General features: G+C 36.2%; 1 protein-coding gene across 1 annotated transcript in view; it reads left to right on the top strand.

Annotated features, from left to right (window-relative positions):
* The window catches only part of LOC128545505 (adhesion G-protein coupled receptor F1-like), a 28,459-nt gene extending 18,844 nt beyond the window's left edge, over positions 1–9,615 (top strand). Inside the window, exons 15-19 of the mRNA XM_053515816.1 lie at positions 3,918–5,273; positions 5,407–5,448; positions 5,543–5,602; positions 5,696–5,759; positions 8,494–9,615. Of these exons, the coding sequence (XP_053371791.1) occupies positions 3,918–5,273; positions 5,407–5,448; positions 5,543–5,602; positions 5,696–5,759; positions 8,494–8,594 (1,623 nt within the window). The 3' untranslated portion in view covers positions 8,595–9,615. The remainder of the gene's footprint in view (positions 1–3,917; positions 5,274–5,406; positions 5,449–5,542; positions 5,603–5,695; positions 5,760–8,493) is intronic.
* Positions 9,616–15,137: the final 5,522 nt, after the last annotated feature.

Genomic DNA, 15,137 nt, shown 5'->3' on the forward strand with positions numbered 1-15,137 from the left:
TGGGTGAGGCGGTGATCATCTCCAGAAGCTCCATCTGACTCCAAATGATTACAGTCAGCTTCAGTTCCACTTTTGGTCACCTGTAATGGGCACAACAGTCACTAATTTGTTCAGCGCTAGTTCAACCACACATTCAACAAACTGTAATATAGGAGATATTGCAAAATTAAAAAAAATGTAAATAATGAGCTTTCTAGGATCCTGCATTAGGCTTAAGCTGACATTGTTACAAGTCTACATTGCTAACAAGAGATACAATACTGGACACCCCGATAGCAAAGGATGGGGGCATTTTACAAAATATCACACTTTATATTTACAGAATCTATGTCCATGCACTGGGCCAGTCAGGAAAGGGCACTGATCTCAGGGAAAGAGCTTGACATGAATAATTCAGGTACAGTAGGGATTTGTCTCAAAAGTGAAATGGAGCTGTGGAAGAGCAACTATGAGACAGAAGGAGCAAAAAAGGAAGAATGTCTGTGCAGAAATGTCAAGGATCCTTCAGGAGCCCAAAAGTAAAAACACTGGCATAGTAAAACTAAGCTAAACAATGTAAAGTTGTATAAACAATGTTTTGACTAACACACTTTAAAAAAAATAAAGAGTAGTATTAGTAGCCCTAAGAAGTGATGAGACAGCATGCAGGAGCATTCAGGACATTGGAATACCATATGTAAAACAGAGTGTAGTAAACTACAAAGTTCACTACTTGTACAGCGGCTAACAGACAAGATCAGAGCCTTCCCCAACCCCAAAAGTACAGATGTGGCCATTAAGACTGCGTACAGTATGTTTTCCCGCCAGATGAAGCAATTTAGCGTGCAACATTAAGCAACATTTAGGAATTTAAATAAATGTGTTGTGCTTCACTGAATATCCGCCAGATGGCGCATGGAAGGACTTTATTTAAAAGCCGGACCAAGTACTGTACAACGAAGAATTGTGTATAATTAGTTACCCTAAAACAATATTGTTTTCAATGCTGAAGAAAACATAAATTGTATTTTGTTTTACAACAGATATTTCATGATGAATGTGTGTATATGTGCTTCATATTATTTTTATAATGATAAAATGAGATGCCCAAATTCGTGCTTTAAAATTCCTAATACGTTTCTTATATAGTTTTTGTAATGTTTTAACAGGGAAAAACAGTGAAAGAAATGGCAATGTCTCGGTTTAAATGGCCTTGAAATTAATTTAATTTCCTGATAGTAGGCTATCTGATAGTGTTAACTATGCGAATGTCCTGATTCGTGAACATGCCAAAAGTAGCTAGAGTAAATGTAATTAAACATCAATAAACAAACAACAAGACAAGCTGAAGCAATACATTGGTGTCGCTGCGGAGTAGGAAAGACATAATGACATGTTTTAGCACTGCTGAGGTGGTTCTGACAAAAATAATAATAATACAGCAGACAACACCAGCAATATGAAATGCACAAAACAGACATGTTGGATGAGCACAGTCTGCATGACAGAAGGTCAAGTGGATAGTAAATCTTATAGATTAAGAGACATTTTATAGAAGACATCTTATATGAAAAAGCTTGCATGGTGCTCATGAGAAAAGTAGAAGAGGTCTGAATATTCCTGGCAAATTTAAGGAGCAGCAGCTCTGCATAAATGTCACAGCAGAGGTTCAGTGCTGTGCAATAGTCATGAGCCCTGCCTAATTCCTTCACATTTTCCTTTCAATGTGTGAGACTTTCTTGTATTTCTTAGTCTTAAGGAACCATAGCAAACACACTGCCAATTCCATCATAGCATACTTCAACAGACAAACGCATGATGGAACACTGTCAGTACAGAGACAAGAATTTATAGTTAAGCCATAATCGTAACTGGTAATCATGGGTCGTTAATGAATTATTAGGGTTTTTTTAAGGAGTCTTTAATGTGACTTAGAATAACGTAGGTTATGTACAGGAAACAGATCTGAGTTACCTTTGAGTCTTCTAGTCCGAGTTGTTTGTTCTTTTGTCACGTGACTCCCATAGACTCCCGATATACAGTGCAATAGATTCAAAAGAACGAACGACTCGGGCAAGAAGACTCATGAAAAGAACTGCTCAATTCTGTTTCCTTTATTTTGATTACAGGAACTATAGCCAACGTTTGTGTTTGTAGACGTGTTGGGGGTCTGTTTATTGAAAATGTAACATTTAATTTTTAATTAAATGACAAAAAAGATTAGTTCATTTTGATGAACAAGAATCGAAGAACTGAGTCACTAAAATAATCCAAACTTCTCATTATTACTAATTGGCACAATAACTGCAATTTTGGCCGTAACCAAAACTAAATCTAGGTCTGATGCTACAGTGTTCATAAAAATGAATTAACACTAAAGGTAAACGTAAAACGCGGTAAACAGTTTAGAAGGCAATGTTTTCAGTATTGTGTACACACTGTCCTACGTTACACATGCTGCAATAAATCAGTCTATCTATCTAGGTCTTGAGCCTGTCTCATTTCGGAGGCTCAAGACTTTTCCACAGTATGTGAGATCAGAAAGCAGCGGTTAAAGCAGTGTATTTACCTGAGTGCAGGAAGAAGAGCTGTGCAGTGGAGATGATCTCCAGAGGCCTTTCCACAGTGTCTCACCTGAAACCATACATCAGTTACTAACTCATTTAGTAACACTGTCATCTTTATTTTTATTATTATTATTTTTATTATTATTGTTGACTCTTTACACAGACCTGCTAGTTTAAAGAATCAGGACATGTGTGTGTAACAGGGCTGTATAATCAACATGTATATGAAAGTGAGTGTAAAGATAGCTCTGCTCCAGGTGGAGATGTGATCCATACCTGCAGTATGAGTTTATTTTTAACACCTGCTGCGTCCCTGATGCGCAGTGTCACTAAAATCACACAGAAGCTGTTACACATTTAGGATAAAACTTTATTTAGAGTCCGCAGCTTAAACTAAGAAACAGGAATAAATACGGCACATACAGTACTCAGCGTCCTGAGCTGTCCGTGCCAGGTAGCTAGCACAACCGGCTAGGCTAATCTAACGAGTTTTTTTTTTTTTTTTTCAGTCTACGGCCACTCGCACACTTTGTTACGTGTAAATGTTAATATTGGGGACTACAGATATATTAAGGGAGGCTGTTCAGCTCAGTGAGATATACATGCTACAGTGGTTAATAAAAAGGGGATTTTAGGTCCGGTGGTTTATTCCGGTCGATGTCCACACATTAATATTAATTTGCGAGTACACACACACACCTGCGCGCATAAACGCGTAAAAGGGTAACAATTTACACTTATAAATTCTTCTGCAACCCCCAAATTTTCTTTTTGCCAAGAAGAATCTATTCTGTAAATATTTAGTAATTAAATACACTGATTAGCCATAACATTAACACCACATAACATTAACATTGATTATCAATTATACACCAGTAAACTGTTGACAGGATCATTTATGCCTGTGGGGAGCAAAAGTTAGCCCAACAGGTCTGATCCCTCAGAAAAGGCAATGCACAGCAACTCATCAAAAAAGTTAATGCTTGCCACGATAAAAAGACACATAGCCCACCACTCACAGGACCTGGCAGGCAAAGAACCCAAAGTTGCCATCCTAGCCTTAAAACTCCTTGGATCCCTATCTGATCGATGGCACTGGACAATCAATTTTAATCCATAGTGGTCACACCTGCAACCCACAGCACCCAAAAAGATCTGCCGTTAATGTCCTGGTGCCAGACACCGGAGCACACCCTCGGAGGTCTTGTGGAGCCGCCCTTGTGGCACCATGAGAACCTACACAATATTGGACATAATGTTTTGTGTTATAATGTTATGAATGATCAATGTATTGCTATTAATAAACTACTGTAAATTAATATATATATTCTGTATAATGTTATATATCTTGTTTTTCATTTAATTTTTAAGAATTTCCTAGAAACAACAGATGTAATTGGATCAGATGGTGCACAAAGCACATGGGTGCTCATAAACAGCAACAGTACAACAAAGAGTGTCAGTTCTGAACTTCTAAAATCGACTGAGAGGATTGCAACCAGACTATCAGATGGTAACTTCTCAATACCAACAAACTTTAGTTCTCTCAACAAAACTTTCATCACTGCCCCGTTTTCTGGAACATTTGGACTAAATTCAACAACCCAAATAAATATTCCAGTGGCGAGTACACAGACAGCTCTCACAGTCATCATTTCTTTAGCTTTTAATAATATCTTACCTGTTCGAAATCTGACCTACGATGAAAGCAATCAAACTGGCACCATCATCAATGGAGATGTAGCTGTGATTGAGACAAGCACAAAAATTAAGAGCATCTCCCTTTCTTTTGACGTCAAAAATACGACGTTGGGAAACCCTCAGTGTGTCTTTTGGAACTTTAACCTTTTGAATGGCATTGGGGGATGGGACTCGACTGGATGTCTACTAAAGTCATTACAGAATGAAACTGAAATAGTTACATGTGAATGCAACCACACAACATCTTTTTCAATTTTGATGTCACCATTTGCTCCGGATAAAGACTTAGCCATAATCTTAGACTATATAACTTACATCGGTGTTGCTATTTCATTGGGCTGCTTGGTTTTGTGTCTCCTAATTGAAATCATTATATGGAAATCAGTGACAAGAAATGACACGTCCTACATGCGGCATGTCTCTATAGTCAACATTGCTCTCTCCTTACTGATTGCGGACATATGCTTTATCATTGGAGCAGCGGTAGTTAACCGAGGCGAAGGTCCCTGCAGTACAGCAACATTCTTCATGCACTTCTTTTATCTTGCCCTTTTCTTCTGGATGTTGTTGTCAGCACTCTTGCTCCTCTACCGCACCCTTATGGTCTTTTCCAGAATGACCAGAGGTGCGATGATGGCCATAGCCTTTAGTGTTGGCTATGGAGCCCCATTAATCATAGCCGTGGTTACTGTGGCATCTACAGCTGGACAACATGGATACATTCAAAAAAATTACAATTGTTGGCTAAACTGGAGTCAAACAAAGGCCCTCCTGGCATTTGTGATTCCTGCTCTAACTATTGTAGCTATAAACTTCCTGGTGCTTATTGTGGTTCTGGTAAAGATGTTGAGAAGAGGAGTTAATGCTTCCACCCAGCAAGATGAGAAACATCCTCTAGTAGTCATTGCTAGATGTGTGGCGATTCTAACACCTCTCTTTGGTCTAACATGGGGATTCGGCATTGGAACCTTGGTATCATCGAACCGTGGAATTCACATAGTGTTTGCATTCCTAAATTCACTGCAGGTACTAAATTATTTTTTTTTTATGATTATGTACATGCACAGACATTAATTAATATTACTCTAGAAATCATTTACATTTTCTTTAATAAGTTGTTTTATATCGTAACTGTTAAACCATTGTTATCTCATTGCAGGGCTTCTTTATTTTGGTCTTTGGAATATTACTGGATAGTAAGGTATGAAAACTCTAAGGCCATTTCATCACTCTTGACTTAACACACAAAACCATATATAGATAATTCTATGATATTGCCTTTTTTGTGGTCGCAGGTCCGAGAAGCATTGGCAGGAACGTTTTCACTGAGGAACTTCATCTCTAATCGCACCAGGGTAAATATGGTTCATGCTTCATCTGCTAATTCTTTGGAAAATAAAATTTACTTTTACTTTAATTCAACTGTGGTTGATGTTTCTACATTACAGAGTACAAGTGGGGGACCATCATCCTCTGGTGGATTTCCTTTCTTTCAGAGACTACGGCAAAGAAGTACGTACAGCAAATTAACTCAACATCATTATGCATATTTTAATCAATAATGTTTTAACACAATCAAAAATTTTTAACACAATGTGTTTGACTTTATTTTATTCCATTTACCAAATAATACTTAAACTCTTTTATCATGTTTGTACTTAAACAAATAAATGGATAAATGTATAGAGCAAAACACTACTTAATGCAGATTGTGGAACTTTTCACATTTTAACTTCTTAATGTAGAATAATTTCTTAATGTAAAATATTTTTAAAATGAACTGTTTAATAATTTTACATATGAGGAATAAGGTTTTCCTGCTTTTAATCCTAGAGGGCCAAGATTATACCTTTATCATTATTACTAACTGATCATTGTAACTGATCAAATCCAATGTCTATGTCTCAGTAAAAACAAGAACAACAAGAACAACACCACCACATTACTGAATGTTTTTACAAGATCTGTTTTTTTTTTTTAATAGTTGGGCCAAATAGAGGAGTGTCTTATGTTAATGTCCCTGCGCTCTCTGAGTTTGCCAGCTTGTAGAGTTGCAGATCTTGCACCCAAAATGTAACTACAAAAATGTTTAAACGCATGCAAAATGTATACACTTTGAACAAGAAAGCATATGATTTATTATTTCTGGGTTTGTGTATAAAAAAAAAAAAGTGCATCTCGGTCTTTAATCCAGTCTTGGACGGCTAAATTATTTAACGCTTATTATTTTTTGTTATTAGTTTGTCCAAATACCATTCTGTAGCATGGTGATTCAGTTTCTCCCAATGGGTTAGCTTTTCTTTCTTTTTTCCCCATCTCCATCTCAGCCCTTGTCTATTATATTGCAAATGACTTAAACAACTTTTAGGAAAAAAAACAACAACAACAGGTATACAGGTAAAAGCTTCCAAATGTATCAACATATTTCAATTAAGGACAGAATTTCTACTCAAGTACTGTATGCGCCAAAATGTACAGTACTGAAATGAAAAGTCTAGCAATATTACCGTATTTTTATCTGGGAGTTTATTTTTCCCGAAAGAAACTAACATACATATGGTACACGTAACATAAGTGTTCGAAGTGTGTGCACACCTTGTTGTAGACAGTGTTCATATCGTTTACACAAATTCTCAAACATACACCGAAGCAAAGGTTTCTGCAGGCTCTTGCAAAAGGAGATGAATCGCTTGCATAATTTTGACATAATACATCACTAAAACAGTGAAATTTTATAACAATAATATGCATAAATGTGTTATTAAATTTCTCTCAGAAATGTTCTTCCGTACAAGCGGAAATAATACTAAAATATAAATAGTTGTTACTCCATCAAGCGACCAATTTCCAATAACTTCCTTTTCACTACTGGGAATAACTGCGGCTGGGGCTATGTCCTGTGAACAAACGGAAATGCATGTTCGAGTGCAAGTTTCAGAACCATATATTTTGGCACATACAGTATTATGTAAGTTAAACAAAATAAATAATGGTATGTTTAAGTTAAACAAATTAAACAGACTTATGTATCTGTATACATTTTTTTTAGTAAAATAGATATATCATCAATACTTAAAACCTAACAAGACCTTAATATTTTTATTGGAGGCAAGCCATACCTCAGAAGAAGGCATCCTTGTCCCATCATGCAACATGTGTGATATATCTTCACATTCTTTATAAAGTCACTTTTTAAAATTCAATATTTAGTGTGAATTTTAAATCAGACAATAGTACAACAGAGTGTTTACAATAAATCACAGCGTGATTATGATTCACCTCAGGTCGTTTCATTCATTTAACCTTGACGCTAGCTTTTCATCGATAAAACAATAAATGCCAGAGACGTGTTGCATGTACCGTTTCATGTCCGTATCAGAGACACAGGGAAAAATAAACACTTATTTTAACAGAATCCCTGCTAAACTTGGACCTGTTTACTGAGCAGAATTTAAATGATTGATTTGTAATCTTCCTTGTTCTTGCCGCAATTAATAACACAACACTATAGACTATTACTAATCTATGAGGCGCCGTATAGGGCTTAAATCAAACTTCACTCATGCACACACATATGAAACATTTGCATACACATATATGAAACACTCACACATACATATATACTACTAACTGCTCAAACAACTACATATGAAATGCGCACGCACACACACATACATACTTTCCACACACACACATGCATACTTTCCATCATATTTGCCACAGATTCCGTGCTTAAAGTTTTCTTTTACTTCCAATTACTCTGAAATGCCTTCCGGTTACACTGAAATGCCTGAGAAGTTTGTATGTGTGTGTGTGGAAAGTAATTATGTGTGTGTGCGCGCAAAGTATGTATGTGTGTGTGTGAGCAAAGTATGTATGTGAGTGTGTGGAAAGTGTGTATGTGTGTGTGTGTGTGCATTTCATATGTAGTTGTTTGAGCAGTTAGTAGTATATATGTATGTATATGTGTATGCAAGTGTTTCAAATGTGTGTGCATGAGTGAAGTTTGATTTAAGCCCTATACGGCGCCTCATACTAATCTCTTGTTCTTTAAATATACAGTACACTTATACTCTACTAATATTCTTTTTCGTCCTTTTCACTTAATTCTAATTTATACTAATTAATTTAATTCATTATTCATTAAATTTAGTTTAATTAATATTTAGTTGGGTCTTATTTTAAGCACTAAGATTACATTAAGGTTTTGGTTTTAGTGCGCTGACAACATTTTGGTCTTTTTCAGATGCATACAACGTATCGAGTGCTGGTGTTATGTCTTCAAGCAACTCAGACACAGCTGGTCGCAGCCAAAGTAGTATGCCCATCTTACAAGGATCTACTTAACTATATGAACAAGAAGAAAAACTTTTTATTGGTTTACATTGTTTATCATTAACCTAAAAGAAAATAATAAAGTAAATAAAAATCAAATTGGCAAGTCACCAAAACAATTTTAATCCTTCCTGCTTCTAGTCTGTATACCTGAAAGATCCTTAAAATGTGCATCATGCAGGAAGGGTAATATCAAAGGACAAAGGTTAAGAAATTTTATGTTCCACACTATTACACACACACACACACACACACACACACACACACGCTTATTGGGAAAATGGTATTAGCAAAATGATTTTTAAAACTTTGTGACTCTTTTTATCTTCATAATATAAGAAATTCACTTTCTTTATTGAGATGTTTAATTCCATATTGGCCCCCAAAACTTTTGTTTGGTATCTGGTTTCACTGCTGATTTACTATGTGTGTTGACCTCCTTAAAACTTAATTACATTAAAGGCAACTGTAATTTATGTTGATTAATCACTTAACTACAACCAAACAAAAAAACAGTTTATCTCCTTTAAAATCTGTGTGCATGCAGCATGTGCCAGCTCCTTTTTCTTGACCAGTGTTGAGGGATGTTACTTTTTAAAACAACTAATTACATTACAAAATTACGGTCTTTAAAAAAATAATTCGTTAGTTAGGTACTTTTTGATAAAAGTAACTAGTTAGAGTACTTTTTCATTGAAAAAAATAAAAACTCCTTTGTTATTCCTCATGCATGTTGTTTTAGTCAAGACCTTTATAATTATTCTACCATCATCACTCAGCGAAATTTGGCTCATAATCTCTTAACTACTAATATCCCTATCTTACCTATGCAGTTTCGAGCGGTGGCCAGAAGTACGGTTCATCATGATTCAATGTCAGTTTTGGCGCTGTGATTACATTTCCATCTTTTCATGTGTTTGTCCTCGTGGAAGCTGGGGGACATTGCAGAACTTTGCATAACACCGGGTGGTCACTCGCACTGCTTCTCACCGCGAATTAAACTGCATAGGTAAGATAGGGGTTTAACAACAGGAATAACAGGGGGGCGGGTTATCAGGGGCGGGGCTTGTAGGACGACTTTCACACACACACTACAGATTGGGAATGACTGCTGTCTGACTCACAGTTAGGTGCATACTGCCAGCTCGGAAAGAGCAGAAATATGTAATTGTATTCAGGTACGAAGCGATATTACTAATGTGAAAGCTGGCCAGTAGGGGAGTGAGGAAGGGCTGCAATCATATCTGGGTAGTTTACAATTCAATTGTGCCTAACGCGAAAGCAGCCTTAAACACAATTTTTTTTATTACTTTCTGTTATGATCACCTCTGGAAACACAATTATATTACTTAGACTTAAGACCAAAAGACCACCCACCTTCACCTCTAAGCAACACATTTAAAAAACCTAAATGTCTACACCTAAAGGGTTCAGGAGTTATTCCCTATTGTGTAACTCTGTGTGTGAAGATCCTTGTGTTGCATTTTTGTATTTACTTTCTTGTCTCAAATTACATTTTGTTTGGTTGTATTTCTTCATGCTTTGACCTTATCAATAACCATTCATAACCTTTCAATGTTTAGGTTTGGGATTTTGTTACTATTGGTGTGTTTTAAATAAATACATTTATTAAATGAATTATTATTTACACTAGATTCTCTGCTCTGCTCTGTTCTGTTCAACAAAATGTTTTGATTAAAGTTCAGACAATAATTAATATGGTTCCTACAGAAGATGCTGCCAGAGGCTGGGACACTTCTAGGTTAGAGAGACAGACAGACATACAATACACTCCAAACTAGAAAATTGCCTAAACGTGACTGTTATTTACTGACATCATAATTTGAGAGAAGAGAACGCAAGTTGACCAGGTTGTTTCAGTTTAAATGTGTGTTGTTGTTGTTGTTTTTTTTTTTATTATCGGTTTGCACAGAAGGATAGTTCCGCTGTATCCGTTCATCAATTTTGTCAAAACTGACACATACTTTTACACGAAGTGAAAGCATGGTCTTGTGTAATCTGAGAGGTCCCTAGGCAACTTGAATAGTAAGAGTATAGAGCTGTCTGCCTCTGCCTTTCTTCTGTTTATTTTGTTTTTGCCAAATTCTGTCGGGATAATAGGTCCATTTAAACAGTACTCTGAAAGTGCAAGTTTTTCTATTAATGCAAACAGACAGATAAAATTATATGAGCATAATCCAGACGCTCATGTAAATTGAAATCCTCATGTTAAAGCATGAAACAATATTATGTCCCTTAACTGTAAGACAATAGTACAGATCTGGCCATTAAGAACGCACGTTTCGAGAAAAAGGATCTTGCGACTTGCTGCGTCAAAACGCCGTTCACTACCTGTAGGGGGCAGTCATTTTTTAATCTGAATTATTGTGTGTCTGCTGAAGCTAAAAATGTGTTATCTCTCTTAGGCGCCCATCGACAGCAAAGCTCATAAACGTGTCAAGCTCAAACTGTAAATACTGATATTTATTCATTCTTTAGTGACTCCTTTAATGATGATACTTCCTTGACTGCACTTTTTCCATTTAGTATTATTACTATTAGTACTAGTAGCGCTCCGAATTTATTATTATTGTTATTATTCTTATTGTAACACACCCGCACGTGTGCAAAAAGACAAAGTACAACAAAGAATTCCAAAATGTATGATAAGTTAGCCTAAAACAGATAAGTTAGCCTAAAGTTAGCCAATTGTTTTATTGTCATATGCTCTTTGAATATACATCAAACAATAAACACTTTTGCCTTTTGCAAAGTGAAAGTAAGTTGCGCAGTCGCACTTTTAGATCAAAAGGCTGATAAACGCGTGTGCAGATACAGTAGGGTGCGCTTAAATAAGTGTTATAAAGGCTATGTAGTCTTATTTCTCTGTAGTCTTAAGTTTTATTATATAGTTTTTGCACATTAATCTGTAAAACTTTTTTTAATGCACACCCAGAGTTTTCTGAAAGGCTAGATATAAAGGTATACATTTACTTTGCCTAAATTCGATGCAAATAAGAAAGTCATATTTAATTTTTATTTTAAATCTGTACTGTAATTTTAGTACTATGATTGTAAATTCGTTTGATGTTTCACTTGTATTTTATAAGGTTTTGCGGCAGTGGTACAGCTCAACAGGGGTGCTAATGGGATGTAAAAATGTAATTTGTTAAAATGTTTTTGTTATTTATTAAGGAAAATCATAATGATCATAAAAGCCAACTGCATTAAATTCTTATATATTTTTTATAATTTGAGCTTAAGAAAATTCTCAGACACTCTATGCATAACATCGGCCCAATGTAGCCTCACCTGAAAAATACCACTCTCTGTGATGCCTCTGTAATGCTTAAAACAGTGGAGGTATTTTATTTGGGGTATTTCTAACTGGTGTACTTTGGTATAATACGTTATAGTATAATATATTGCGGCTGTGTGACGCATCCTGTACTCTGCGTTCCAGACTCTTTGATGGGGACTGTTGATGTTTGTTTTAAAGGTTTTCTTGTTTCTAAACTACACAAAGCAGTGTCTTCCCACCAGTTTTTTTCAGATTGATGGACATGAGTCCTCAACTGTTACATTTTTAGGACAACAGTTTTTTCAGCCCAAATGTAATCAGCAATATTTAAAAAAGTTTTATTGTTCTTGTTTTAAATGTTATTTTGAAGTAAATGAAACAGTAATAACTAAAATATTCAAATAAATAGTTCAATGGTTTAAATAGTTAAAATATTAACAAGGAGAATGTTTGATGTCATGTGGGCATTATAATATTTATACTGAAAACTTCTAACTAAAAAGTGGCAGCTGGCATTTTCTAAACGTTGACTATTACTTGCTTCTCTTTAATTTCCTACAAAGTCTAATCAGTGCTCAATCGCACACAAAGTTTTCCAGAGCGCGAGAAATTTTGTTGTACTGAATAATAATTGTAAAGTATAATCAGGGCCTCTTATTCCTATTAATCCTGGGTTGTTGGTTATTTTAGTTGTACTGTGTGTGCTTTACAATGTCTGAAAACATTCAAATTCAAATAATTCTCCCCTCCCCAGGTGTAAATTAGCTGTTCTAACCTATACATTCAGAGAAACTGAAATTCACCCCTCCCCACTTTAAGAGCCTCTTGGATCTGAGGCTCTTCTGAGGACCTGCAGTGATTCTGGCCTCTTTTTAAAGCACACGCATAAACTTTTCCAGAGCACACAGGGAGAAGTAGACTAATAATTATAAATGCATCTGGAAAACAGCTGAGACTGAATCTGACTATTTCAATAATTCATTGATAAATTAGTGATTTCTTTGGTTTCGACTGTGAAGATGATCATGTCATCTTATTGTCTCCGCAGCAGTGGACGCACCTAAATTTAGACATCTAAAATTGTTTTCCATTAGTTTATATAAAAGCAGACATTTCACTTTCTACAAGTATATATTTTTCACATCTGTGAGGCAAGTATACACAGAGTTTCGGTTCATTTTCTAAAACGTTCAAGTTCACTGAAAACAATACAGATTAATACTGGTTTGCTTTCATTATTTTACAAAATCATAACATTTTTACGCAATTGTAAGAGCGCCTAAATAAAAGTGGAGTCTTATAAAGGCTTAAAGAGCTTAAATCATTTTATTATACCGTTTTGGGAACATTAATCTGGCAAACTTTTTCTGATGCACATGATATAATCTAAAGGCTAGATATAAAGGTATACATTTACTTTGCTTAAATTTAATGCAAATAAGAAATGCCTATATTTAAATTTTAAATCTGTACTGTAATTTTAGTACTGTAATTGTAAATTCATTTAATATTTAACTTGTATTTCATAAGGTTTTGCCAGCAGTGGTGCAGAGCAACAGGGGTCATTATTTACTATTAAAGAAAATTATGATGATTATAACAGCCTATTGCATTTAATTTTTATAGTAACGCTAAAACACAAGAATGACATCTGCTGACGCAGTAGAACGTCCTGACAATGTTTTAATTTTATGGTCATTTATTTTAGTTAATACAGTGTGTAGACAACCAGAATGGCTATTACCGTTGCGCTCACTGCCGTGGAAAAAGGACATCTATATATATATATATATAAATATATATATAAATTTAAATGTTTTAAATTGGCATTAAAATGTTTTAAAGTGGCAAAGTGTCAAAGTGTCATGTGCAATAGCAGATAAACATGTATTGTATAAAGTGACTTATGAAAGTGACATGTGCAATGGCTTCAGATATGTAAATATGTATTGCATGAATGTGTCCTTGATTGTCCAGTCAGTGTCAATGTTTAAAAGATATTACTCCTGTGTGGTGTGATGTGATTGAGAGACCTTATTGCCTGCGGGAAGAAGCTCCTCCTCAGTCTCTCTGTGTTGGCCTTCAGGGAGCGGAATCGCTTCCCAGACCGCAACAGAGAAAACAGTCCATTGTTTGGATGGCTGAGGTCCTTTACGATCTTCCTGGCCTTGGTCCAGCACCACTTGCTGTAGATCAAGTGCAGGTCAGGGAGCTCAGTGTGGATGATGCGCTCAGCTGATCGCACCACCCTCTGTAGAGCTCGTCTGTCCTGCATGGTGCTGTTTCCAAACCAGGTCGTAATGTTTCTTGTCAGGATGCTCTCTATGGTACAGGAGTAAAAATTCCTGAGCCCCTTAGAGGACAGTCTTAAGTCTCTCAAGCGTCTGAGGTGGTAGAGATGCTGCCGGGCCTTTTTCAATCACGGTGTTGATGTGACAGGACCATGACAGGTCCTGCGTGATGTGAATACCGAGTTATCGGAAGCTGTCCACTTTCTCCACTGGGCTCCTATTGATGATGGGGTCTGGTAGTTCCTCTCCTGCTTTGTACTGAAGTCCACTATCAGCTCCTTTGTCTTGCTGACGTTCAGGAGGAGATTGTTCCTCTGGCAACAGTTCTTCAGATTTACAATCCCCTCTAGGTAGGCCGACTCATCATTGTTGGTGATCAGGCCCACCACGGCAGTGTCGTCAGCAAACTTGATGATGGCGGTGGAGTTGGTAGTGGCCACGCAGTCGTGGGTGTACAAAGAGTACAGCAGGGGGCTCAGAACACAACCCTGGGGGGCTTTAGTGCTGAGAGTGAATAAGGCTGAGACATGTCCACCCATCCATACTGCCTGTGGTCCGCCAGTCAGAAAATTGGAGATCCACTGACACATTGATGAGCTAAGTCCCAGGTGCTCCAGCTTGGTGGTGAGTGTGGAGGGAATTATGGTATTAAATGCAGAGCTGTAGTCGATGAAGAGCATTTTAACATTAGGTGACTCCTAGAAATCTAATTTCAGCCACCTTGTCAATGTTTACATTGTTTATAGATAAGCTGACTTCCTCTTTTCTTTTATTACTAAATATCATAAACTTTGTCTTATTCAAATTGAAAGATAATTTATTTACATCAAACCACAATTTTAGTTTAAACGTGTTAACTTTAATATTATTAGCTAAAGTTTTTAAATCATTTCCTGAACTATACAAATTTGTATCATCCGCAAATAATACATAGTGTAGCGTTTTTGAAACCTCACAAATATC

This window comes from Clarias gariepinus, chromosome 17, assembly GCF_024256425.1.
Source record: "Clarias gariepinus isolate MV-2021 ecotype Netherlands chromosome 17, CGAR_prim_01v2, whole genome shotgun sequence".
Taxonomy (NCBI): Eukaryota; Metazoa; Chordata; class Actinopteri; order Siluriformes; family Clariidae; genus Clarias; species Clarias gariepinus.